Source organism: Mustela nivalis, assembly GCF_964662115.1.
Source record: "Mustela nivalis genome assembly, chromosome: 9".
In the NCBI taxonomy this organism is placed as follows: Eukaryota; Metazoa; Chordata; class Mammalia; order Carnivora; family Mustelidae; genus Mustela; species Mustela nivalis.
Window position 1 is genome coordinate 103,105,740 of NC_139028.1, and position 26,707 is coordinate 103,132,446.

The following is a 26,707-nucleotide window of genomic DNA, read 5'->3' on the forward strand; positions in this document are numbered from 1 at the left end:
GCAGCTAACGAACATGAAAAGATATCAACATCACTCATCATCAGGGAAATGCAAATCAAAACCAGAGTGAGATATCACCTCACCCCTGTCAAAATGAGTAAAATAAAAAACATAAGAAACCGAGTGTTGGCAAGAAAAAAGAACCCTCATGCACTGTTGCATGCCAATTGGTGTCGTCTCTTTGGAAAACAGCATAGAAGTTCCTCAAAAAATAAAAATAAGGGTCACCACACGATCCAATAATTCCACTACTGGGTATTCACCCAAAGTAAATGAAAACACTAATTTGAAAAGATACACACACCCCTATGTTTATTGCAGCATTATTTACAATACCCAAGATATGGAAGCAACTCAAGTGTCCATGCATAAATAAATGAACAAAGAAGATGAGGCATATAATATTGGGATATTATCTGGCCATAAAAAAGAATGGAATCTTACCAGCTACCACAGCATGGATGGACATAGAGGATATAGTGCTAAGTGAAATAAGTCAGAGAAAGACAAATACCATATGATTTCACTCAGATGTGGAATTTAAGAAACAAAATAAATGAACAAAGGAAAAACAGACCAAAAAAACCCCAGACTCTTTTTTTTTTTTTTTAAGATTTTATTTATTTATTTGACACAGGGAGAGAGAGAGGCAGAAGCAGGCTCCCTGCTGAGCAGAGAGCCCGATGCGGGGCTTGATCCCAGGACCCTGAGATCATGACCTGGGCTGAAGGCAGAGGCTTAATCCACTGAACCACCCAGGCGCCCCCCCAGACTCTTAAATAAAAAGAACACACTGGTGGTTGCCAGAGGAAAGGTGGGTGGAGAGAAGTGAGGATAAAGGGGATTAAGAGTGATGATGAGAGGGGCCTAGTGCCTGGCTGGCTCAGTCAGTAGAACAGAAGACTCTTCATGTCAGGGCCACCTGGGTGGCTCAGTGGGTTAAGCCTCTGCCTTTGGCTCAGGTCATGATCTCAGAGTTCTGGGATCGAGCCCCACATCTGGCTCTCAGCTCAACGGGGAGCCTGGTTCCCCCTTTCTCTCTGCCTGCCTCTCTACTTGTGATCTCTCTGTCAAATAAATAAAAAAAAAAAAAAAAAAAAAAGACATCTTCATGTCAGGGTTGTGAGCTTCAGCTCCATATCGGCTCTAGAGATTACTTAAGAATAAAAAATTTTTTTTTTAAGATTTTATTTATTTATTTGACAGAGAGAGATCACAAGTAGGCAGAGAGGCAAGCAGAGAGAGAGAGGAGGAAGCAGGCTCCCTGGCAAGCAGAGAGCCCGATGTGGGACTCAATCCGAGGACCCCGAGATCATGATCCGAGCCGAAGGCAGCGGCCCACCCACTGAGCCACCCAGGCGCCCAAGAATAAAATCTTTAAAAAAAATTTTTTGGGGGTGCCTGGGTGGCTCAGTGGGTTAAAGCCTCTGCCTTCAGCTCAGGTCATAATCCCAGGGTCCTGGGATCAAGCCCCACATCGGGCTCTCTGCTCAGCAGAGAGCCTGTTTCCTCCTCTCTGCCTACTTGTGATTTCTGTAAAAGAAATAAATAACATCTTAAAAAAATATTTGTTGAATCATAAAAAAGAGTTGTTTATTTCTTTCTTTTTTTTTTTTTTTTAAGATTCTATTTATTTATTTGACAGAGATCACAAGTAGGAGAGGTGCAGGCAGAGAGAGAGAGGAAGAAGCAGGCTCCCTGCCGAAGCAGAGAGCCTGATGTGGGACTTGATCCCAGGACCCCGGGATCCTGACCTGAGCTGAAAGCAGAGGCTTTAATCCACTGAGCCACCCAGGCACCCCAAGTTGTTTATTTCTTTTAAAGATTTTTGTTTATTTGTCAAAGACAGAGAGAACAAAAACAGGGGGGGCAGCAGGCAGAGGGAGAAGCAGGCTCCCCACTGAGCAGGGAGCCCACTGCGGGGCCTGGTCCCAGGACCCTGGGATCATGATCTGAGCCGAAGGCAGACACTTAAGTGACTGTGCCACCCAGGCACCCCAAAGAGTTAACCATTATATTGTACATCTGTAACTAATAGAACACTGTATGTATATTATAATTCAGTAAAGAAAGAAAGAAAAAGAGATTAAAAATGAGATTAAAAATTGTAAAAAAAAAAAAAGCGAGAGAGAGATAGAGGAAGAGAGAGGGACAAAGGGGAAAAAAGTAGTGGTTACCAGAGGCTGGAGGAAGGGTGGTATGGGGAGTTGTTTATTTTTTTTTTAATTAATTTACTTTTTAAAAAAGATTTTGTTTATTTGGCAGGAAAGACACAGCGAGAGAGGGAACACAAGCAGGGTATTGGGAGAGGCAGATACAGGCTTCCCACTGAGCAGAAAGACTGATGCAGGGCTGGGTCTCAGGACCCTGAGATCATGACCTGAGCCAAAGGCAGACGCTTGATGACTGAGCCAACCAGGCACCCCAAATTAATTTACTATTTTAAAAAAGGATTTTATTTATTTATTTTAGAGAGAATGAGAGAAAGAGAGAGCACAACTGGGGGGTGAGAGAAGGGGCAAAGGGAGAGGGAGAAGCAGACTCCCTGCTGAGCAGAGAGCCCTACGCAGGCCTCCATCCCAGGACCCCTGGATCATGACCCAAGCTGAAGGCAGATGCTTAACTGATCCAGGGACCCTTAGTAACTCAGATTAATCAGGACTCTGCCACGTAGAACTCATTCCTGCTGAGATGATTCCAGCCGCCCTCATCACCACTCCAGTCCCCAAGAGGAGAAAAAGAGTGTGAAGGAGACTTGAGGAGTTATGGACTGGGCCTGTTCATCTTGATGCTGGCGCACACATCACTTCCTCTCACGTTCCATTGGAGGCGACTGAGTCCTGTATCCCTTCTTACTGCAAGGGACACTGAGCAAATGACGGCTCAGATATTGTAAGAGAAGTGGATAAAGAATTTTGGTGGACAGTTTGTCTCTAAAAAGAAAAAACCAAAATCCCTGGGGGAACATACATCTAACTGAAACAATTATCTCCACTACTGGAAACCCTCACTTTTTATATATCATTTTGAAGAGTTTGCATTTTTTAATAAACATGTTACTATTATAATGAGAAACTACAAAGCAAAACCAGGGTAGAGGGAGTGACAATAAAATATCTGCATAAAAGCTGAAATTAAAAAAAAAAAACAACAAAAAACACACTAAACTCCTTGTTTATTTTTAATTTTTAAATTTTTTTATTTTAAAAAATTTTTAATTTTTTTATTTTTAAAAAATATTTTATCTATTGGGGCACCTAGGTGGCTCTTCTCCTTCGCCTGCTTCTCCCTCTCCCACTCCTCCTGCTTATAGTTCTTTCTCTTGCTGTGTCTCTCTCTGTCAAATAAATAAAATCTAAAAAAAAAGTTTTATTTATTTTTTCAGAGAAAGAGACAGCACGAGGGAGGAGGCAGGAGAGGGAGAAGCAGACTCCTCGCTGAGCAGCGAGCCTGATGTGGTCCTGATCCCAGGACCCTCAGATATGACCAGAGCCAAAGGCAGATGCTCAACTGACTGAGCCACTCACGCACCCCAACTCCTTGGTTTTTTTTATTTCTTTGTTTAGATTATTTTTTTATTCATGAGAGAGAGAGGCAGAGGGAGAGGGAATGGGACGGGGAGAAGCAGGCTCCCCACTGAGCAGGGAGACAAACATGGGTCTCAATTTTAGGACTCTGGGATCCTGACCTGGGCAGAAGGCAGACACTTAACTGACAGAGCCACCCAGGAGTCCGCAATTCCTTGTTTTAAAAAACAAAAAACCAAAAAAGCTACTGAACTCCTTGTTAAAAAAAAAAAAAAAAAAAAAGCTGAAACCACTTATTCAGTTAAAAAAAAAAAAAAAAACAACCCAACGTAAATTTCCATCACAGAAGAATGGGTAAATAAATGATGGTATAGGCCTACTGGGTAAGTTATATCTCAACAAAGCTGTTACAAAAGTTTTCTAGTGGTACACATAGGAAATTAGAGGAAAAAACATGCATCTGAGGTGGTAAGATTATGGATAATTAAATTCTACTTTGCTGTATTTTCCAATTGCTATGAGTACGTATGACTTTTTTCTTGTTTTCTTAAGTAAACTCTAACCCCCATGTGGAGCTTGAACTCACAACCCCAAAGATCAAGAGTTGCATGCTCCTCCCACTAGGCCATTTGGGCACCCCAGGTATGTATTACTTCTACAAGAAGAAAAGAAACCTTTTTAAAATAGCACCAGAACCATTTTCCACTTAAACCTAAATAAGCGGCATCACAACCATTTCTCTTACCTCTCTGTAGGGTGTGGTTTTTACATTTAAGCTTATCACAATACTTCAGTATATTTTCATAATTGTTAGATATTATATTTATGTATTTTTTCTACACACACACACACACACACACACACACACACACACACACACACACACACACACACACACACACACACAGTATATATATATACTGGGGTTTGGGCAGGAGGAGGGAGCAAGGGGTTCCGGCGATGGGAGGGTGGGAGGAGGGCCGTATCAGCCCAGGGGCCCCTCCAACCCTCTCCGCCGAGATAGGAGGCCCCACCCCCGCCCGGGCTAAACGCTTAAAGCCCCTTCCACAACTCCGCCCTCCCGTGCTGCCCGGACCGCAGAGTCTCTTCCTGGGCTGCTCTTTCTTTCGGTGGGGTCACACCCTCACCTGGGGTCGCAGCCCCCTCCCTCTGCCCAGGGCCCGCTCTTCCTCGGCCCGGGGCCGGTTCCGCTGCGGGGTCAGAACGCCCCCTCACCTGGGGTCCCAGTCCCTTCCCTCGGGAGGGAGCCCGCCGGCCACGGGCAGGGGACCCTGTTTCACACGTGGTAGAGTCGCAGGCCTCGCGCCCAGGAATCCCTGGTCCCTCCCACAGGCCGGCGGCCCCTCCTCCCGAGCCATGGAGGCAGGCGGGGGGGGCCCCGGCTCTCCCGCCCAGCGCAAGGAGGCCGGGCCCAGAGTCTCGGCGCCCGAGAGGCCCACGCCGACCGCGTCGACTTCGCGGGAGGCGGTAGACGACTCGCCGCCCCCGTCCCCGCCGCCCACAGGGCTCCTCTCGCGGTCGCCGACCTCGAGCCTAGGCGCGGGCAGGTTGCGGCTGCGCCAGGCCGGCTGGGGCGGGATGGCGGCCGGCGCGCTCCTGGAGGCCGGCCTGGCCCGGGTGCTCTTCTACCCGACGCTGTTGTACACCGTGTTCCGTGGGAAAGTGCCGGGCCGGGCGCACCGCGAGTGGTACCACCGCATTGACCCCACGGTGCTGCTGGGGGCGCTGCCCCTGCGGAGCATGACGCGCCGGGTGAGCCGCGGCGGGGAAGCCGGGCCGGGAGGCCGGGCCGCGGCGGGACTGGGAGCCGGCGAGCGCCGCCCACTCCTCAGCGGCCCTGTCTGAGCCCCCTCTTTGCCTCGGCAGCTGGTACAGGACGAGAACGTGCGCGGGGTCATCACCATGAACGAGGAGTATGAGACGCGGTTCCTGTGTAACTCCTCAAAGGTGAGGGGCTGGCAGCGCGCCAGGGGGCAGGGGCAAGGGCAGGGGCGCCCGCCAGCCCCGCCCGTCACCCTGGCTGGGCCTGGGGGACCGGGGTGGGCGAAGTTGGTGGAGAGCGAGCTGCAGGTGACCGTGCACCAGAGACACGTGCCCCCAGGCTTTTTCCGCCTCTTCAGGAGGAGGGTCCGCCCTCTAAACTTAAATGGCTTCGCTGGAGGTAGAAACTAATTATGAAAGAGAAACCGACGTGAAAGGCATTTAAAAGCATTGACAAAGTCTGCCTACTCCGTTGTGCACAAATATATTCTTAATTTCCGTAATTGGAGTCAGGAACCAAATCAAAAGGCAATTTTTCTAAGGCTTGATTTCATTCATTCAACACTTAGCGAGCACATCAAGCATTGCCTTAGGCATTCAAGATGAAGACCCTATAAACTCTAAGAAGAAAAGCCACCCCCCCCAAGTCCCCAAGAGTAATTTATCATAAACCACCCCCTGAAAAATTGTGTAGGTTTCATCTGGCATTAATTTGAGGGAATTTTTATTCATATGTTAACGATAAAGTGGAACTCCAAAGTATTGTCATACAGAGATCAGACCTAAAACATAATTTTCATTAAGTTTCAATTCCTGTTTGTGGAACTCTCCACAATGGTTATTAGACTTCGCACTATCTTTTTATAAAGACATTGCCCTGCGATGTCTGGGTGGCTCACTCGGTTAAGCATGGGACTCTTGATTTTGGCTCAGGTCATGGTCTTAGTTCTTAGGTCTTAGGTCTGGCTCCTTTATGGGTGTGAAGCCTGCTTAAGATTGTCTCCCTCCCTTCCCCACATCAAATAAATAAACAATGATGTTGCCCTATCTTTATCATGTTGACATCTATTAGCTCTACACAGTCATCTTTCTTGTTTACTGATACAACCTGATGAAGATGCTATTATTTCAACCCATAGGTTTGTTGTTGTTGTTTTTTTGTGTGTGTGACCTTAGAAATGGACTCATATTTAAAATATATTCATTAATGGGATGCTGGGTGGCTCAGTGGGTTAAGCCTCTGCCTTTCAGCTCAGGTCATGATCTCAGGGTCCTGGGATCCAGCCCTGCTTGGGGCTCTCTGCTCAGCAGGGAGCCTGCTTCCCCTCTCTCCCTGCCTGCCTCTCTGCCTACTTGTAACCTGTCAACTAACTAAATAAATATAATCTAAAAAAATGTTTAAAATATATTCATTAGTGATGACATACATTTTTAAGAAATGGGTAACAGTTCCTTGGACTGCCCAGAGTACTTTGCTATAAGGCCTCAGGAATTATTAGCCAAAATGTTAAATGTTCCTTCCTGTGATCAGTCCTGTGGTGTAAGAGTCACAAAAAGTCTTTGGGGGGGGGGGGCTGGGTGGCTCAGTGGGTGGGCCGCTGCCTTCAGCTCAGGTCCAGGGAGCCTGCTTCCTCCTCTCTCTGCCTGCCTCTCTGCCTACTTGTGATCTCTCTCTGTCAAATGGATAAATAAAATCTTTAAAAAAAAAAAAAAGTCTTTGGGTCTGAGACATTGACACCTGTCGATGCAGCTACATTACCTAACTAGCCTAGAGAAATCTCCATGGCAGTGGTTCTCACATTTTAATAAGCATAAATATTATCGAGCAGTCTTGTTAAAATGGCAGATTTCTAGGTACAACCCCCTAGAAATTCTGACTTAGGAACTTTAGGGTGGGTCCAGAAATCGAGTATTTAGCAAATTTCCTAGGTATTTCTGGCATGCAAACCCCATGCTGCAAACCTGCTGTTTTTTGTTAATTTCATGAGCAGTATAAAATATTGACTTTCACTCAGTCATAAAGTCTTTGGTTCCAACTAAACAGCTTAACAGATTAGCTGGAGCCTATTTGGAGTCTTTTTTTTTTCTGACCCCTAAGATTTTACTTTTTAAGTAATTTAAGCCCAAGGTGGGACTTGAACTTAGAACCAGATCAAAAGTTGCAAGGTCAGCCAGGTACCACCTTATCTGGAGTCTTAAGGAAAAAAAACTGCTTGTTACGCCAGAGGCCTTATTTCATCTATTGCTTATTTTTTTCTGAAATGATAATGTACTAACAAAGGTAGGTGTGGTGTTTGAATTTTAAAATGGTAACTCTACTTTCTAGCATGTACTCTCTCAAAAAAATGAGGCAAAGAAGAGACTTAAAGAGAAATAAAAAGCTCTTGCAAAATATAGTAGTCCAACCCTACAGTCCGGTCACTGCACAGGTGCCACAATTATGCAAAAATAGTTATACAACTTTTGTAATGAATTTTATACAGCTAATATTATGCAGCTAAAGATTCAGATACCCAAAGGGTACTTTAAGAACATTTTAAATCTTTTTTTAAAAAGATTTTATTTATTTATTTGATAGAGACAGCGAGAGAGGGAACACAAGCAGGGAGAATGGGAGAGGGAGAGGCAGGCTTCCCGCTGAGCAGGGATCATCCTGATGTGGGGCTCGGTCCCAGGATCCTGGGATCATGACCTGAGCTGAAGGCAGATGCTTAATGACTGAACCACCCAGGCGCCCCAAGAACATTTAAAATCTTGAACATAATTCTAACTCAGTAGCATAGCTGTTGTTTGATGAAAGACCAACCATGCAGGTCAGCTTTTTTTTTTTTTTTTTTTTTTTTTAAGATTTTATTTATTTATTTGACACACAGAGAGAATACAGGCAGGGGGAGTGGTAGGGAGAGGGAGAAGCAGGCTCCCACAGAGCAGGAAGCCCAATGCTGGGCTCAATCCCAGGACTCTGGGATCATGACCTGAGCCAAAGGCAGATGTTTAACCAACTGAGCCACTTAGGTGCCTCAGGTCAGCCATTTTAAAGACATCTCTGTAAGAAGTTCCTTGTTTAGAAAATAGTAAACAGTATATTCACATTGTAGTAAACTCTAAGCTTCCTTGTTTGTTGTCTCTTGGTAGCCTGTATTCATACCACTCATGTTGGGTTTTTTTCATTCTTTTATGCTGGCGGACCTGGTTCCAGGAATGGAGGAACGTAGGAGTCGAGCAGCTGCGGCTTAGCACAGTAGACATGACTGGAGTTCCAACCTTGGCTAACCTCCAGAAAGGAGTCCAGTTTGCTCTCAAGTACCAGGAGCGGGGCCAGTCTGTCTATGTGCATTGTAAGGCTGGGCGCTCCAGGAGTGCCACTATGGTGGCAGCATATCTGATTCAGGTAGGAAAGGTCTTTCTGGACTGATCTATTTACAGCATATTTCTAGAACTTCAGTAACATGGTCTGCTAGAAGGCCTTGGTGGCAGGAGCCATGTCCCCAGTTTCAGACTGTTGGGAGGTGGAAAGCACCTGAAGCCTGCAGATAGGCTGATCTCTGGCTTTGCCACCTAACAGCTGTGTGACCTCAGGCAAAAGTGGCTTCCCCTCTCTGATCCTCAAACTAAATGTGTCATGAAGCTTGAATGAGAAAGTATGTCAAGCACTGACCTACCTACAACAGGTACTCAAAAAATGAAGTTGCAAAGGATGTTAACACTAGAAAAAGGCTAAAATAAAAGCACTTCTTATAAATAGCATGTCAGAAGATCTAGTACTACAGATAATAGTGCTAGTCACTTACAGCTCTGTAGGACTCAAGATTTCTTAAAGTATTTCAGAATAAAGTTCCAGTATTAGTTTCTAGAAACAGAGGATCCAATGAAATTCTATTACTTTATGAACGGCAGTTGTGAGGCTTTTAAGAATATTTATAAGCAAATACTCTGTAGTCCCTTATTCCCTATTACACAACTCCCAACTTGACTCATTTTTGTTACCTATCTGGCCCCTGTAGAGCATTTTACTAAGTTATGTGGATAGTTTAAGGAAAAAAATGTAGAGATAACAGGCCTGGCTTTGAGTTACTGTAGACTGGAAAGTATGTGATTTAACAGTATTAAAGCTTTGATCATTAGGACTCCATTTACTGGAAATGGGTGCTCAGGAGGATAGTTTGGATTTAGTGAGAATTGACCCAGCTGGGCTTGAAATCTGTAGTTTCTCAGTTTTATTGAGTTCCAAACCTGACGACACAGAAATAACCCTCCTACTTAAAGCTAAAGAGTGCTGTTTTCCTAGCCGTGGTGGCAAGTTGGATAAAAACATCTACCATATACTCTCTCCAGGAAACTCACAACCAACAGCCCAGCTCCCAGAGAACATCTAATAGGCCCATGCAGGCTTGAATTAGGATCTCAGCTTTGCATGTTCAGCCTTGTTTTTCCAGGGTTTGGCAGAGCAAGAATTAGGTAGAAAGACTGACTTGTTCCCTCAGCCTATTGCAAAGTATTGTGGGATTGGTTGACTGAGAGGGTCATAATACCCACCCCCATTTATAACATTTGGGACATGTTTTTTAAATCCCCCTCAAAATGAAGTTTTTAAAATAATGAAATTCTGAGAGTCCATTAGCACCTGTTATTAGGTCAAGGACACCTTAACACCTGCTCCTTTCTTTCTTTGATTTCCCAATCCTGTACTTCAGGTGTACAACTGGAGTCCAGAGGAGGCTGTAAGAGCCATCACCAAGATCCGGTCACACATCCACATCAGATCTGGCCAGTTGGAAGTTCTCAAAGAGTTCCACAAGGAGATTACTGCAGGGGCAGCAAAGGATAAGACTGGTCATACATCACAGACGTGAAATACACAAATCAGAAAGAACTCAAGACAACCCTGCTTGCTACAGATTCAAATGATTTTAACAGGACCAAGGGGATTTAAGCCCAGACTTGACATAGCAGAAGTGTGCTAAGTAATGGATAATTTTGCTCCCTTTGTCTTGTTTCACTTTCCTGATGGAACACTGTTGTGTGTCTAGAGAGATTTAGTGTGGCTTCAATTCACTGGTTATGGGGATATGGGACGAGGGTCCTTGTTTTCTCAAATAGGGTCAAAGAAATCTATTGTGTATCTAACACTCTGGCTAATGATATTTAGCATGACTCAGAAACATTTAACATTGGGAAAAGAGAGGAGAAATACTCAGCTCAGTTGTCAGACCCCAATTCACTGGCGCCAAGGGCTCTCTTCCCCTTTTGGAGCAGTGATCCTGTATGTAGAAAAGGAAGTACAGGATCCAATCCTGTACCTGTGGCGGGTATATAATCTGTTTACCTTAGGAAGTCACTCCTTCAAAATTCAAAACACACACACACGTATCCCTTCCAAAACTTTTATTTGTATGAACAGTTCCTACCTCTTGGCTTACCTTAGGGCTTTTAAAAGAGTAAAGACCTTATATACTTAAATTTGAAAAAAGTTTCTGCTATTAATCAGAAATAATATTATTTCTTTCTGGCTTACTCCTTGGAGTAAATAAAACATAAAACCAAAGTGTTAGGCGCCCAGGTGGCTCAGTCGGTTGAGCATCTGTCTTCGGCACAAGTCATGATCCCAAGTCCTGGGATCAAGTCCTACACTGGGCTCCCTGCTTGGTGGGGAGTCTGCTTTTCCTTCTGCCCCTCCCCTGCTCGTTCTCTCTCTCTCTCTCTCTATCTAATAAATAAAAAGAAATCTTGAAAACAAAAACAAGAGCCAAAAAACCAAAGTATTCACTGGGTATTTATCCCAAAGATACCAATGTAGTGATTTGAAGGGGCACCTGCACCCCAATGTTTATAGCATTAATGTCCACAATAGCCAAACTATGGAAAGAACCCAGATGTCCATCGACAAATGAATGGATAAAGATAATATGGTATATATATATATATATATATATATATATATACACACATACACACATCTATACATACAGTGGAATATTACTTAGCCACGAAAAAACCCTGAAACCTTGCCATTTGCAAAGACATGGATGGAACTAGAGGGTATTCTGCTAAGCGAAATAAGTCAATCAGAGAAAGACAATTATATGACCTCACTGATAGGCAGAATTTAAGAAACAAAGCAGAGGATCATAGGGGAAGAGAGGAAAAAATTAAACAAGATGACACCAGAGAGGGAGACAAACTATAAAAGACTCTTAATCTCGGGAAATAAGCAGGGTTGCTGGAGGGGGTGTGTGTGGGGGAATGCGGTGACTGGGTGATGGACACTGGGGAGGGTATGTGTTGTGGTGAGAACTGGGTATTGTATAAGACTGATGAATCACAGACCTGTACCCCTGAAACAATACAGTCTAAGGAAAAAAAATAAATAGCATGTATATTGAGGAAAAAAAGAAAACCTCCAGGGGCGCCTGGGTGGCTCAGTCGTTAAGTGTCTGCCTTCAGCTCGGATCATGATCTCCAGGTTCTGGGATCAAGCCCCACATCCAGCTCCCTGCTCAGCGGGAAGCCTGCTTCTCCCTCTCCTACTACCCTGCTTATGTTCCCTCTCTGTCTCTGTCAAATAAATTTTTTAAATCTTGGAAAAAAAAAAAGAAAAAGAAACCCCCCCCCCAAAACAAACAAAATCCCAAAGTGTTGATTTCCTGAGAGAGAGGTGAGAAAACACGAGATGCAGTGTCCTGAATTCTAGAGTTGGTGCTTGCTGGTGAAGGACACCTTCAGCTTAGACCATTCTTCCAACCAAAGCCTGAAGGAAAACTCTAACACTTAATTCTTTGTGGAAAATTACCAATTAGCCACTTTGCAGGTTACAGAAAAAAGGAAGATGGGGGCATTTTCCTTTTGTCCTGGGATCAGCAGTGCTTCTACTTGACATTGATCAGGGAACGAGAGGCGGCTGTGCCTATGGTCTGAGAAATGGCTTGCTCGGAGCCATCTGCAGGGAGGCACAGGATTACCAGGGGACAGCATAGGACAGATGGCCTACTCTTGGAGCAGCCACCTGAGCAGCAGCAGTCTAAAAAGCCCCAAATGAAACACCCCTATAGGTTCAGGAAAGACTGAGGTGCTGCCCTTTCTAACATGTGCCAAAAAAATAACATAGTACTCTGATCAGGGCCCCAAGGACTTTGAATTTGGATGGATAGGTGCTGGAAAACGGGAGGGTAAAAGTCAGCTGCTCTTCCCCCCACAGCCTTAGGCCAACACAAACTGCAAATTAGTTAGTAGCACCTTAATGCCTCTGGTGACAGTTACAGCTGATGTGGCAGGGTCAAGCTTGTAGGTGTTAGCATCCCCCTTTTTATATCGGTCCCGAAAAACATAGATGCTTCCGTTACAGCTGGCGATCTTCCAGAGGGATGGGGCAGAGCTCCAGGCCTCAGGAAGGCAAAGCCGGGTAAAGCTGTCTAGCAGGGGATTGTAGCACACCAGGGAGTCCCCTTCAGCCACGATGAACACTAGATCCTTATGCACAGCTGCGTGCATGCGACCTGCGAAGGGCAGAACATAGGGCTTCACATGGCATTTGTCTGTCTCTGTGTCAAAGCACTGGATGAGTCGGGAAGGTTTGGTAAAGAAGTCCAGGTCATTCTCCTCCCCGCCCAGTAAGTAGATGATCCCGTTAAGGTTGGCACCAGCAGCCCCTGACACAGCCACCTCTAGCTGGGTCGTCTCTGTCCAGACGTTATCACCTACCCGGTAATAGATAACTGCATTGGAGAGGGTATCCTGCAGTGTCTTGCCACCCAGTGAATAGATAGCATCTTTCCCAGGCACAGACACCAGGGTGTGCTGGAGCCGGTCCCGAGGCAGAGGCGCACACCACTCCCAGTCCACAGTGGCATTGTTGCACTTCCACATGCGCCGTGGGATGGACCCTCCCACCACGTATAAGTCTCCACCATGCTTACAGGCTGCAGTGATCTGGTGGCACAAGCTGTTTTGGCCACTTACACTGATGGAATCATCTTCTGCACAGTGTAAGGACACAGCCAACGAGTGGGTACGAGATGACTCTTTGCCGATCAGGTAAATGTGCACATTCTCCCCGATCTCCTATTGGCAAAATTAAAATCATAGATGACATCTATCAGTTCTAGGCTAAGGCTCAGCTGAGACACCTACCCTTAAGGTTCTGGACCACACACGTGAATCCTGCTCTAACCTACTACCCTCAAGTTACTGTGTGTCATCCTGATGTCCTCCAGTCACTTTCAGACATTTTATGCTGGGGCAGAGAATATGTTGTTTTCATTCCAAGCTGGTGCTTTAGAAAAAAGGTGCTTAGGATAATGCAATAGTGAAAGTAGTTCTCTCAAGGAACTTTGTGGAGCTCAGAGGCTGGTGGTTTCTGGGCTCATGCAGACATCCTCCTCTCCAGTGCTTAACTTTGAGCCAGAGATGACTCATTCACCAGCTATCAAAGAGGCCAGATTGGGCACCTGGGTGGCTCAGTGGGTTAAGCCGCTGCCTTCGGCTCAGGTCGTGATCTCAGGGTCCTGGGATCGAGTCCCGCATAGGCTCTCTGCTCAGCAGGGAGCCTGCTTCCTCCTCTCTCTCTGCCTGCCTCTCTGCCTACTTGTAATCTCTCTCTGTCAAATAAATAAATAAATCTTTAAAAAAAAAAAAAAAAGAGGCCAGATTAATAGCTGGAATGCATAGATATGGGGTCCCAACCCTACAGAGAAATCTGCCTTACCTTCAAGCTAGTTCTGAGTGACTCCGCAAAGGCCTCTCTTTCTTCTTTATTGAAATTGATCCAGGCTTCTATTGCCTCTGTTGGGTTCTGGGAACATGGAACTCCATCTGTGAGAGTCAAAGGAAAGACACGGTCAATGGTGATCCAATAACCCAAAAGGGAAATTTAGAGCCAGTGTGAATCACTTTGTTGGACTATCACTCTGTGTGTGTGTGTGTGTGTGTGTGTATAAGAAATAAACCTAAATTGCTTACCTCGCTTGCACAGTCAGGATTGTTTTTTAAAGATTTATTTACTGGGCACGTGGGTGGCTCAGCTGGTTAAGCATCCGACTCTTGGTTTTGGTTCAGGTCATGATCTCATGGTCGTGAGACTGAGCCCCACATGGGGATCTCTGCTTAGTGCAGAGTCTGCTTCAGATTCTTTCTCCTTCTCCCTCCCCTTCTGCTCCTTCCCATTTGCACCCTCACATATGCATTTGCTCTCTAAAATAAATAAAATCTTCTAAAAAAAGATTTGAGAGAGCATGCAAGAGCGTAGGGGGAGGGGTGGTACAAAGGGAGAGGCAGAGAGGATCTCAAGCAGACTGACTCTTTGCTGAGTGCAGAGCCCCACATGAGGCTTGATCTTACAACACGAAGACCAGGACCTGAGCTGAATCCGTGAGAACAAAGCTCATCAATCAACCCACCCAGGCACTCCCAGGGTCAGGATTGTTAAAGTTGGCTCTTCACTTAAAATGTCTGTTATGTAGATATCTTTTTTTTCCCCCTCAAAACTTTTTTTTTTTTTTTTTTTAGATTTTGTTTATTTATTTGACAGAGAGACACAGCAAGAGAGGGAACACAAGCAGGGGGAGTGGGAGACAGAGAAGCAGGCTTCCCGCTGAGCAGGGAGCCTGATGTGGGACTCAATCCCAAGACCCCGGAATCATGACCTGGGCTGAAGGCAGACACTTAATGACTGAGCCACCCAGGAGCCCCATGTTTTTGTTTTTTTTTTAAAGATTTTATTTATTTATTTGACAGACAGAGATCACAAGTAGGCAGAGAGGCAGGCAGAGAAAGAGGAAAGGAAGCAGGTTCCCTGCTGGTCAAAGAGCCCGATGTGGGGCTCGATCCCAGGACTCTGGGATCATGACCTGAGCCGAAGGCAGAGGCTTTAACCCACTGAGCCACCTAGGCGCCCCCCCATCTTTTTTAAAGATTTTATTTATTTATCTGACAGAAAGAAAGACAGACAGCGAGAGCAGAAACACAAGCAGGAGGAGTGGGAGAGGGAAGGCAGGCTTCCCGCCAGGCAGGGAGCCCGATGCGGGGCTCAATCCCAGGATCCTAGGATCATGACCTGAGCCAAAGGCAGAGGCCCAACCATCTGAGCCACCCAGGTGCCCCTGTTATGTAAATATCTTAAGTCATCATCAATTTACTTAATCAGTCTCATAGATACAGGGAAAGTGCAGGATAGATGAGAACATTTATATACAAAACAGCTCCTCACTACCTTTTGGGGATAAGCACTGCTTCTTTTTTCTTTTTGATTCAATACTTGTATATAGCTGACCCTTAAAAAACACGGATTTGAAGTCTGTGGGTACACTTATATGCAGATTTTTTTCCAATAAATGCAGTATAATATTGCAAATGTATTGTCTCTTCCTTATGATTTTCCGAATAACATTTTCTTTTTTCCAGTTTTATTCTAAGAACACAGTACATAATACATACAACACACAAAATGCATGTTGATTTCTTATGCTACTGATAATGCTTCCGATCAATAATGGGGATTTGTTAAGTTTGAGGAGAGTCAAAATTATACATGGATTTTGACCATGCAGAGGTCGCAATCCTTATCCCCACACTGTTCAAGGATTAATTGTGCATCACAAAGTACTGCTTTTCTTTTCCAGGGTTCTTCCTCTGGAAAGGATTGCCTATGACAGCAGCTAAAAATCTCACCTTGGTCTCTAAAGGATCTAAATTCCTACCAGGAATAATAATGTCAATTAATACCAGAAAGCCTGAAGATTCCTTTCTCCTGAACTAGAATCTCCACTAAAGATCATACCCAACTAGTTGAGTATGATGTGCCCCTCTACCTCAACTTACCCGAGATGATATCAGTGAGTAGGTGGTGGGGCAGGTGGAGAAATTCCTCTGTGCTCTGTAGCTGGGCCAGGTGGGCCTTGGCACAGTGTTTGGCAGCAGTGTAGAGCTCAGGATCACTGTGCCTATCTGCCAGCCACATCACCTGAAGGCAGTTCCCCACCTGCACTGTGCGGGCCAAAAACCGAGAACATTCCTCAAAGAGAGATGTCAGTTGATACATGTCTGACACCTCATAAATTTCCTGTAGTTCTTCAGCTCGAAGTTTCACAGTCCCGTGGTAGATATAATCCACCAAGAGCTGGAAAACCGACTCGCTGACATCCTGCAGTACAATCACTCGGTTGTGAGCCTCCTTCAGGTTCGAAGTGAACATGGACCGGAAAAAGCAGCTCTGAGCTGAGAGGACCAGTCGGTGGAGCTGAAACTCCCGGCCTTCCACTGAGATGGTGACATCAGCAAAGAGCTCTTCCTCCAGACACAGTTTCATGATGCCCTGAGCCACACGGCCGGAGTGTGACCTGTCTTTAAAAGTGTAGTTCACAAAGTAATTTTCATCCATGGATGCTCCAGGCTCCTCTGGTGATTCCATGGTAGCCAACTTCTCTCTCTGCCAGCTGTCTGCAAAGCAACACCACCCTGAGTAATGGGGAATCCACAGTCTATGAATCCAACTGCTCAATTCGGGGAGGGAGAAGGTAAAAGAGACAGCAAAGTGGGTGGGGATTGGCCTTAGTCCTAATGACATTTTAGCACCTCTCCTCTAACCAAAACTGAGTTCATTCTCCTGCACTGGCACTCCATCCCTAATGAAATCAGTAAAATATCCTATTCTTGGTGTTTCCCTAAGAAAACAGAATATTCCTTTCCATGAGCTAACAAAAGCCTTGGAATTTAGGCCGACATGTGAAAGCCAGGCGCTGGCGGAAGCTTATGATCTTAAGCCTGGCAAAAAGCCTTACTAACCAAATGACTATTGGGCACAAAAACTAGTGACGTTCTGGGCAGCAGAACCCGACAAACAGATCCCCGCTTTCCTGTGGCAAAGGTCCCTCTTCCCCCGCGAATGGAGTTCAGACCTCCCAAAATGAGGCTTGCCCTGGGATATCGATTAGCCCCACATTTTCTCTTTTCTGCTTCTCTCCTGCACTTCCCTGCTCGCCCTAAAGACTCCCCAAGACTCCGTCCCAGAACGCGACGAAGCCCAGTCCTCCCTAGCCCGGGGCATTAGTAGGCCCTTCGCCTTGGGCTGTGTCCCCGCGCCACCTGGAGTCGCCTAGGAAACGGTCGCTAGGGAAACCGTTCATCTCTCCACCGCCCCCGACTCTCCTCCACACCCCCTCCCGGCGCCCGCCGGCCCGCGTCAAAAGCTTAGCTCCGGGAGCGGGGGAGGGGAGTGGAATGTGGAACCCAGAACTCCCGCCCCTTCCCCTCCTCTCACCCGTCGGGTTCTTTAGGGTCCTCGCTTTCTCTCCAGCCTCTGCCACACCAATCTAAGATCACCTTCACCTCACGGTTTCCCCACCTGCCTGCCTCGGTTTCTCACCTGCCTTCTCTCCTTTCATTCCTAAACCCGGAATCCGGAACCTCTGCTTTCCGCCCCGCGTCCGCCCGGAAGAAAATCAGACGCACACTTCCGCTTCCGGTCCGTGCCCTTGGGGCTCCGTGCCCTGTGGGTCTTGCCTTGGCTGCCTGCTTACATCGGGAAACATGGCGGCAGCGGCGACGGCGGCGGCGGCGGCGGCGGCGGCGAGGGGCTGGTGGCGGGGCCTTATGGGGTCCGTGGCGCTGGCCAGGGGTAAGCTGGGGGCAGCTGGCTGAGGCCCGGGGCGGGAGCGGAGGCGCGCTTAGCGAAGGGAGCCCATCAAGCCTCACTTCACGCTTGTGTCTTTTTATCTTCCGGTGCAGGGGCCGGGCGACCTTCGGTGCTGTTGCTGCCGGTGAGGAAGGAAAGCACCGCGGCCGACACGCGCCGTGAGTATGTGCGGGCCGGGCCCTTCTCGGGACTGTAGGCGGGGGACCCTTCATTCTTTTCGTCAGGTGTTTGCCCTGGGATGCCCTTCCCCGTGTCCTCTGTCAAATCTATGCTTGTGGAGACCTGACTGTAGTAGGTCTCATTCTGCGAGCCGACTCGGGCTCTCCCTGTGTTCTTGTGTCTCCCTGTTATGGCCCTGATTACCCCTTGTCCGTTTCCGTGATTCCTTTTCTCTCTGATTAACTGTCAGCTCTTTGAGAGCAGGAAACAACTTTCCGGTCTTAAGAGCCATGTTAAGATAGTAGCTCACATTGAGTACTTGTGTGTTAGGCAGCTTGCTAAGTGGTTTAGCGAATCATTTTATTTAGTCTTCAGAACAATCTTAGGAGGTAGATAGCATTGTGATCCTCCTGCTGTGGATTAGGAAACAATTCGAAGAAGTAACTTGCCCAGAGTCACAGAGGTAGTGAGTAGCGGAGTAGGCCTGCCTGCTGCCAAAAGCAGAGAGCACTTAACCATGGTGTGTGCACCCTGTGATGTGTCGGTACTCAGTGACTGAGGGATGCATGAATGGGTGTACGGAGATATATTACAATCAGCATAAGCAGAGTCAGGAGACCTGGCATTTCCCCCTTTTGGACCTCAGTTTACTCATCAGTGGGGGGAAAAGTTTTGTTGTTGTTTTTTTAAGATTTTATTTATTTGAGAGAGAAATTGCAACACAGCGAAAGAGAGAAGGAGAGCGTGAGTAAGGCGGAGAGGGAGAGAACAGAGTGAACCAACTGAACCACCTAGGCACCCCCCTCAAAAAAGTTTTCCACTAGATAATCTTTGAGGGCCCTTCAGCCCTGAAGTTCTTAGTTTGAGAACCTGCTGTGAGCCAGGTGCTAAGGAGATACAAAGAAGCAAAAGTCCAGGTTCCCACCTTAAAGAGTTCCTGGTCTGGTAAGAGAGTTGAGATAAGGGGCGCCTGGGTGGCTCAGTGGGTCTGCCTTCGGCTCAGGTCATGGTCTCTGGGTCCAGGGATCAAGCCCCACATCCCGCTCTCTGCTCCGCAGGGACTCTGCCCCCCCGCCCCCCGCTTACTTGTGATCTGTCAAATAATAAATAAAATCTTTAAAAAAAAAAAAAAAGAGTTGAGATAATATGCTGCTTTAGCAGAAATGTAGGTGTTGTGAAGGAAGAACCAGGGAATAGTTTTGAGAAGAGGCAAATACCCCAACTGCAGTAATAAGAAGAGTCTTTGTAGATTCTGAGGTGACATTTTTCCAAAGTTTTCCCTGGAAGATGAATTCTCCACCTTCCCCTTCTTCAAGGTTCTGCAGGGAGCCCTGCTGGGAGACAACACTGCTTGTGAGCCCGAGACTGAATGCAGGGGTGGCTGCTACCTTCTCCATTCCTTTGTTAAATATGCCTTCTCCTTCCAGCCACTGTCAGACCACGGGATGATGTGGCCCACAAGCAGCTCTCAGCATTTGGAGAGTATGTGGCTGAAATTCTGCCCAAGTATGTCCAGCAAGTTCAGGTAATATTCACAATGGTTGTTTGGTCATGGGTCAAGAAAGAACCATGTTTTTAGGGCATGTAGGAGTAGGCAGCCTCGGTTCAAAGTAACCAGTCTCTTCTGTGCCACTTGGTGTTTCTCTGTTCTAAACCAGGAGACTCCGGGTGAAGTTAGCTGCTCTTTCAAGAGCTCTTTGTTCCTTCGTTTCTCCCTTTTCATGTCTGCAGGTGTCTTGCTTCAATGAGTTAGAGATCTGTATCCATCCTGATGGAGTCATCCCAGTGCTGACTTTCCTCAGGGATCACACCAATGCACAATTCAAGTCCTTGGCTGACTTGACAGCAGTGGACATCCCCACTCGGCAGAACCGTTTTGAGGTCAGCTGGGAAATTTGAGATTTGGTGGGTAAAGAAGAGGGACTACGGGTCCTAGAGTAATAGCTACCAATGGGAGCCGCAGGCCTCCCTAGTTTTAGTTCAGGTCAAACAGTACAACACAGCAGTTAAACTAGGGCCACAGATCAAGCAAACCTCAAGTTTGAGTCCTAGCTCTGCCACTAATAGGCTACATTTTTAACTTCAGACATTATAATTTTTCTAAGCTTAAGATTTCTTTGTTTCTTTTTTAAGGTTACTTATTTTTTTGAGAGAGAGCACGCATGCACAAACAGGGTAGGGACAGAGGGAGAAGCAGACTCCCTGCTGAGTGGGGAGCCTGATCCCAGGACCCTAAGATCATGACCCAAGCCAGAGTCAGATGCTTAACCTATCAAGCCACCGAGGCACCCCTAAGCTTTACATGTTCAAAATAAGAATAAAAATGTCCCTACCTCATAGAGTGGTTGTGAGGATGAAATGAGATAGTACAAGTAGATATGAGATAGTACAAGTAGACTTCCAGCACATGGTATGTTCTTAATACATTTAGCTGTTGATATTTACTGATCATCTATTTGCCAGATCTTGGGATTAAAGGGGAAGTAATACCCAATACCTGCCTTCAAGGAGTCCCCCCAACTCTGGTGAGGGAGAAGGACACATAAAGAGCTGACCGTGATAACATGTAATGCGTGATGTTAGAGGATAGGAGAATACGGGGGGGGGGGGCACTCAGTTCTGTCTGGGATGCTCTGAAGAAGGAAGGAGTGAGTGTTTGTGCTGAACCTTCACGGATGACCAAGAGACCAGGAATTAGCCCAGTAAGGACTGGGGCTGGGAGAGGGGAGACCAGAGTCATCCCAGACAGAGGGAACAGCATGAGCAACGACAAACATGCTGACATGCTAAGCTCCAGCGTGGCTTAGGCTTTCAGAAGTAGTTCTAAATAGAGGAGAATCTTGAGGTTTTTGAGCTTTAGGACAGAACACACGTTCCAGGTAGAACCCTAACCCACCTTGTATCCTCTTTAGTGGTGTTCTCATTCGGGGACTCTCCCCACCCCCCACCCAGACCCTGTGGCCATCTTGGTCTTCCAGCTCCTTTTGCTCTCCCTAGATTGTTTACAACCTGCTTTCTCTGCGCTTCAACTCTCGGATCCGTGTGAAGACCTATACAGATGAGCTGACACCCATCGAGTCCACGGTTTCTGTGTTCAAGGCAGCTAACTGGTATGAGAGGGAGGTGAGTTACTGGACATGGCAGATCCTGTCTCTAGGCCAGAGTTGCAGAATTGGCTGAAACTCTTGTGTGCAGTGCCTCCTCAACCCTGTGTTGGTCATAATGGACTAGTTGCCTGAGGCCTCTTTTTTTTCTAGATCTGGGACATGTTTGGAGTCTTCTTTGCTAACCACCCTGACCTAAGAAGGATTCTGACAGACTATGGCTTTGAGGGACATCCTTTCCGAAAAGACTTTCCCCTGTCTGGCTACGTTGAGGTAGGAGGAACCATGGAACTGGGGCAGCAGCCTCAGTGAGAGACCGGCAGGGAACCTGGGATATCCTGGGCACAGCAGGAAATATGGTCTGTGTATTGTGGTGGGCCTAAGAGCATAGGCTCGGGGCGGGAGAACATAGGCTCTAGATTCAAATCCTAGTGTCACTTCTGTAGTCTGGGGCCTGTTACTTAATTTCTCTATGACAATTTTCTCAGCTTCAAAATGGGAATAGTAGTACTTAACTAATAAGATTTATGGTGAGTTGAATGATGTATGTGTATAGCCTGGTGTCCTATAACTACTCAGTTGACTTTAGCCATTATCATAATGATCATTTTAATGACCAAGGCAACCTTGAGGACACACTTCGTCTGTTCACAAGATTTAAAAGCGAAGTGGGATGTGACTTGATCGGTAATCATGTGCGTGGACACTTGGTGACAGAGGCATTTTACCCTGCCCTGGACCTCTGAGAAGGCAGCTGACAGGGAGGACACTAAACATTTAGCCCTTGAGAACGCTCAGAGGCAGGATAATTAACATGTGACTACAAAGGCCTTATGGAGAATTCCAGTGCTTTGCTTTACCACCTTTGTGCTACAGGTTATTCATAAGCAGGAAGACGGTCTATTGCATACATACATTTGTGATTTTGTAGCAAAGTAACTTTTCAGAAATGTTGAGATAGTAGCCATCCACCTTTTCTCCTCTGTACCCAGAAATGCCTGTTTTCTCAGTGTTTTGCATGGGCCCCTTTGCTTCTCCAGCTGCTTCTGGTTAGGGCTACTTCCCTCTCCTCGTTTTCACGGTCTCCCTTATCTGGTTGCCTCTTCATCCACCACCAGTTTGTCTTTACCTTATCCAACTGATCCTCCCATCAAGAAAAGCAATCCCAAATTTACTGCCTTGCATCTTGAGTGATAATGCCAAAAGCCACATGGTCGGAACTTGAGTGCTTGCCAGTTTAGGGTCACTCTTTTCAGCCACTGACTTGCTTCCTAATCCTGGGCTGATGCTCACCATTTCTTTATAAGGATGGATAGGTAAGCATAGTAATTTGTGCTGGAAAAGGAGCTCAGAGTTTATGTGAGCATGGTGAGCAGGGGAGCCTGGCTGGGTGACAGCAGGCCATTTTGGACTAAGGGTGGGATGTGACTTGATTGGTAATCATGTGCGTGGACACTTGGTGACAGACTGGGATCACACTCAAGGACAAAGAAGTAATGCGGTTGGTGAAGTCACCCGTGCCCTTGGAAAAGGAGGCTCCTTAGCGGCTCAGTAGCTCTGAATGAGGTCTTCCACAGTGCTTAAGACTGTCTTTCTCTTCCGCAGTTACGCTATGACGATGAGGTGAAGCGGGTGGTGGCTGAGCCAGTGGAGTTGGCCCAGGAGTTCCGCAAGTTTGACCTGAACAGCCCATGGGAGGCTTTCCCTGCCTATCGCCAGCCCCCTGAGAGTCTCAAGCTTGAAGCAGGAGACAAGAAACCTGAAACCAAGTAGCTCCAGGGAAGGCATGTTGATAATAGAAAGCGCTTTATCTATAACTGAGCATCCCTGTAAATAAACTCCTGAGACTAACCACTTCTTGTGTGCTTAATGGTAGAAATGAAGCTTGACTTGGGAGAGGGGAGATTCAGCAGGAGTTTTTTCCATCTTCCTTAAAGTGAATACCAACCCAGGAATCTCTTTTAATGGGATTAAGTAGTACAGTTGCAGACATGGTGACCTGCAGGCCTGGACGTCCTTCTGAGAGAGGGACTCTGGAGCTGAAATGGAAAGTTCTCACTGTCTGCAGGGCTTAGGATGGGTGTGGGACGGCGTCTCCTGAAAGCTGGAGGGCCCTCAACAACTGCAGGAGAAAACCCCTTGTCACTGCAGACTGGTGGCAGCTGATGATCGAGGCGTCTGGGTGGAACCCGGGAAACCCCCACCCATCCCATCCAAACATCCATAGGGTTCCATGAGCCAAAGCTCATTTTTGAGTCTTGAACCCCGCATCTTGCTCCCTGCAATCTAACAACCCATCATGTTTGGTCTAAGGTAATCTTTCTAGACTCCAGCCAGAGCTAAGAATGTTGTAAGCAAGCAAAGGAGGTCCCAGGGCTGGCGCAAAAGATACTCAGAAGCTGCAGATCTGTCTTCTGGGTGACAGGACTCAACTCTAGCCAGCCTGCGGTCTGTATGGCTGGTGGCTGAGTGCCTGAGGTGGAAGTGCTCAGCTCTGCTGGTCCATGAGACCACCCAGCCAGCCCATCATGTAGTTGGAGAACCACTGCAGTTCCAGAACCAAACTTTGCAGCTGATGCTGTTGGCTGCTGAGGGGGTCCCTGGAGGCTGGGCTGGGCTGGGCTGGACTGGGTGTTAGAGCCTGAGCTCAGCTGCAGGATATTTTGGGGGTGAGGACAGATAGTAAGGTAGTGTTACCGCCTGGGCTCTTTCCTACCTCTTGGGAGGGCCAAGCTAAAGCTGTTTGCTACCAGGCATCGTTTTTCTAGTAAGCAAGCATCCCGCCCATCTGGACCGGAATAGGCTGAGGGCTTGAGAAGCCGGAGCCAGGCTCCTATTGCCAGCAACTTAAGATTCCACATTTCCACGGGACAGAAGGTCCTGGGAAGTCAGAACCAGTCCCTCCCTGTTTAGCATTGAAGATTGACACACAAAATAGGGAACGCCTGAGCAGCCTGCAGTGGAAAGTTGGAGTCGTGTTGTGTGACGGGCGGATGCAGGAACAGAGAGCAGCTGGGGAAGAGGAAGACTGAGAGGACGTGGTGGGGTATGGCTGGGACCATGCAATTCCTGGCTTGGCTAATATTAGCCATTTGCCTTCTCCCTGGGGTGACTACAACCCAGCACCATCCAGGTACGGGACTTTAGGGTGGGGTGGATGGGAGCCAAGGAATGCTGCCTGCTGATAGCAGTTAAAGTTGGTTCTATCTGAACCTAGCAGGGCCTATGCACTGTGGGCACGGTAGCAGATTAACCTACAGCAGGCTTAATAGTCTGGGCCCTCACCCTGGAACCAGAGAGGTCCAAATGAAGGGAGGTAGTCCCAAGTGCTCTCAACACCAGCCCTGGACAGAGGGGGGCAGTGCCCTTATTCTAGATGTGCAAACAGGACCTCTGGATCTGCCCTGGGCTCACGACCATCATTCTAAGGACTGGGCAGCACACCAGAGTATGAGATGAAAGAAGCTGCAGCAGACAACCTGCCTTGCCTGGCTTCCCTGCCTTCTGCATAATCACTACTGAGGGGCAAGAAAGGAGCAGATTTCTTCCTAAAGGGGTCCTCGACCCTTGGGGAGAGTCACTGGCACTGTCTTAGGACACAAAGTCCCAGATGATTATAGGGAGGGGAAGTGAAGTGTCTTGTGACCCAGTGGTTGGGAGTTCTTTGCCAAGGGAACTGTAGAAGTCGAAGGAGGAGTCCTGGACATTTGCCAAGGTGCTATCTGGGTTTGGGATGATGATTTGGGGATCACTAGACCTATGCCTGGCAGGGTGAATGTCTGTGTGTGTGTGTGTGTGTGTGTGTGTGTGTGTGTGTGCACGCGCGTGCTCGTGTGCGTGTGTTTAAGGGAAGGGGTACATGGGATGGTCTTCCTGGTTTTGTAGATAGAAGAACCTCTAGGCATCTCTACCAAATAGCTAAGGGGCACCTCTGGGAGGCTGGGGTATTCAGGGTGGAGCTTGGCAGGGACCTGATTCCTTTCTGCTGCCCCAGGGCAGCCCATGGACAGCGCCAGCGTGGGAAGTGGCCTGCAGGAGCCAGAGGCCCCGGAAGTGATGTTTGAGGTCTTTCCTCCAGCCTGGGATATGGGGGAGGGAGTGTCCAGAGGTCCCTAAGCTCAGGGTTGGGAAGGGGGATGTCTTAAGCTAGGCCTGCTGGGCAGGGGGGTGGGGGGCAACCCAGCATGGGTCCTATTGCCTGCTTATGCTCCCCCCACCACCCAGCCCACTCTTGCTCCCTGCCCAGCCCCCCAGATCCCAGCCCACCCCTTACATGGCTCCCCTTGCAGCTACTCTGGGCTGGGCTGGAGCTGGATGTCATGGGGCAGCTGCACATCCAGGATGAGGAACTTGCATCCACACGCCCAGGCCGCCGACTCAGGCTCCTCCTGCAGCACCACGTGCCCAGAGACTTGGAGGGTGCTAAGCAGCGGCTGCGGCAGTTCCAGGATCTGCGGAAAGGGCCTCCTCTTAGCCCTTGGGACTTTGAACATCTGCTTCTTACAGGCTTGTCCTGTGTCTACCGGCTCCATGAGGCTAGTGAGGCTGAGGAGAGGGGTCACTGGGCCCAGGTCTTTGCCCTGCTAGCACAGGAAACACTCTGGGACCTGTGCAAGGGCTTCTGCCCCCAGGGGAAGCCCCCATCTTTGGGGCCCTGGGCCTTGATCCTTGACCTCTTTCCCTGACCCTCCCCTTTCACCTACCAACCCACCACTGCCCCCCAACCCATGGCCCAAGCCAGTGGCTTCCATCTGGCACGTGGTCCTTCCCACTGTGTTCAGGTCTCTGGGCTTGGATTGTACCCTGGAACCCAGTTTACCCCTTCCCCATTTTCTTCCCTGAGCTCTGGGACGGTAAAAACCTGGGTCTCAGGCATCAGGCACAGAGCTAAAAAGCAGGACTTGCAGGTGTGTGTTGGGGGTCAGGGTTGAGAAGTATGTTCAAGAGATGCTGAAAAGAAAGCCACCCCAAGGAAGGCCAAGTCAGATGCTCCAACTCCTACCCTGTCAGTCTGGGACAAGTCTTGCAGAATCTATGGGGACCCTGTGAATGCGCACCACCCAGTCCTAACTTACATACCCCTTTTAAATCCTAACCAGTGTTCTGGAGTCCCTGTGCCCCATGTTCCCCGTCTAGACTAGAATAGACTGGACATTTTTAGTTTGGTCTGTTGGAGGAGTGGAGGTAAGCAGGTGGAAGCACGTTACCTTTCCTTGGGGGGGGGGTGCAGGGGTGGAGGTGTGCGGTGGAGGGGGTGGAGGAGCAGGTGTTTTGGTCCATTTCAACAAGGCTCAGATGAACACCTCGGAGGGGGAAGAGAGGCTGCGAGGGGACTGACTGAGACAAGCTGAACCTGGCTGATGTAGTCCTGATTCTGTGTAACTGTCCCATAAAATGTTCTGTTCTGGCCTGCAGCCTGTGTCTTTTTATGCCCAAGTAAGTTGTTTAACCCCTGCCCTGGGCGAATCACCGTCCCTGTCCTGGGAGGGCAGGAGGTGGGGCAACCAGGT

The 26,707-nt window shown here is 47.8% G+C and overlaps 4 protein-coding genes and 1 long non-coding RNA gene across 9 annotated transcripts; 4 read left to right on the top strand and 1 right to left on the bottom strand.

Annotated features, from left to right (window-relative positions):
* Nucleotides 1-4,615: 4,615 nt before the first annotated feature.
* Nucleotides 4,616-10,344, top strand: PTPMT1 (protein tyrosine phosphatase mitochondrial 1). Its single transcript, XM_082747763.1, has 4 exons — nt 4,616-5,300; nt 5,415-5,495; nt 8,509-8,700; nt 10,004-10,344. The coding sequence occupies exons 1-4, from the start codon at nt 4,905-4,907 to the stop codon at nt 10,160-10,162; spliced, it is 828 nt and encodes a 275-aa protein (XP_082603889.1). The 5' UTR covers nt 4,616-4,904; the 3' UTR covers nt 10,163-10,344.
* Nucleotides 10,345-10,679: 335 nt separating this feature from the next.
* KBTBD4 (kelch repeat and BTB domain containing 4) lies at nt 10,680-17,740 on the bottom strand. Of its 5 annotated transcripts, none has more exons than XM_082747650.1 (4): nt 17,665-17,740; nt 16,122-16,739; nt 14,011-14,117; nt 10,680-13,367 (listed from the first exon to the last, which is right to left on the bottom strand). In XM_082747650.1, the coding sequence occupies exons 1-4, from the start codon at nt 17,681-17,683 to the stop codon at nt 12,507-12,509; spliced, it is 1,605 nt and encodes a 534-aa protein (XP_082603776.1). In that variant the 5' UTR covers nt 17,684-17,740; the 3' UTR covers nt 10,680-12,506. The 5 variants fall into 5 exon arrangements, with proteins under 5 accessions (XP_082603776.1, XP_082603780.1, XP_082603777.1 ...); XM_082747654.1 differs by having other exon boundaries at nt 16,122-16,792; nt 17,665-17,692; XM_082747651.1 differs by having other exon boundaries at nt 17,560-17,689.
* On the top strand, nt 13,374-14,828 carry LOC309873029. Its single transcript, XR_014316152.1, has 2 exons — nt 13,374-13,739; nt 13,948-14,828. It is a non-coding gene; the product is annotated as an uncharacterized lncRNA (long non-coding RNA).
* Nucleotides 17,741-17,753: 13 nt separating the features above from the next.
* NDUFS3 (NADH:ubiquinone oxidoreductase core subunit S3) lies at nt 17,754-23,051 on the top strand. Its single transcript, XM_082747959.1, has 7 exons — nt 17,754-17,916; nt 18,027-18,092; nt 19,521-19,618; nt 19,825-19,974; nt 21,091-21,216; nt 21,351-21,470; nt 22,803-23,051. The coding sequence occupies exons 1-7, from the start codon at nt 17,829-17,831 to the stop codon at nt 22,968-22,970; spliced, it is 816 nt and encodes a 271-aa protein (XP_082604085.1). The 5' UTR covers nt 17,754-17,828; the 3' UTR covers nt 22,971-23,051.
* A 129-nt stretch (nt 23,052-23,180) lies between these two features.
* FAM180B (family with sequence similarity 180 member B) lies at nt 23,181-26,611 on the top strand. The gene is made up of 3 exons (XM_082747974.1): nt 23,181-24,330; nt 25,192-25,262; nt 25,487-26,611. Exons 1-3 carry the CDS (start codon nt 24,246-24,248, stop codon nt 25,880-25,882), a joined length of 552 nt encoding a protein of 183 aa, XP_082604100.1. The 5' UTR covers nt 23,181-24,245; the 3' UTR covers nt 25,883-26,611.
* The last annotated feature ends 96 nt before the right edge of the window (nt 26,612-26,707 follow it).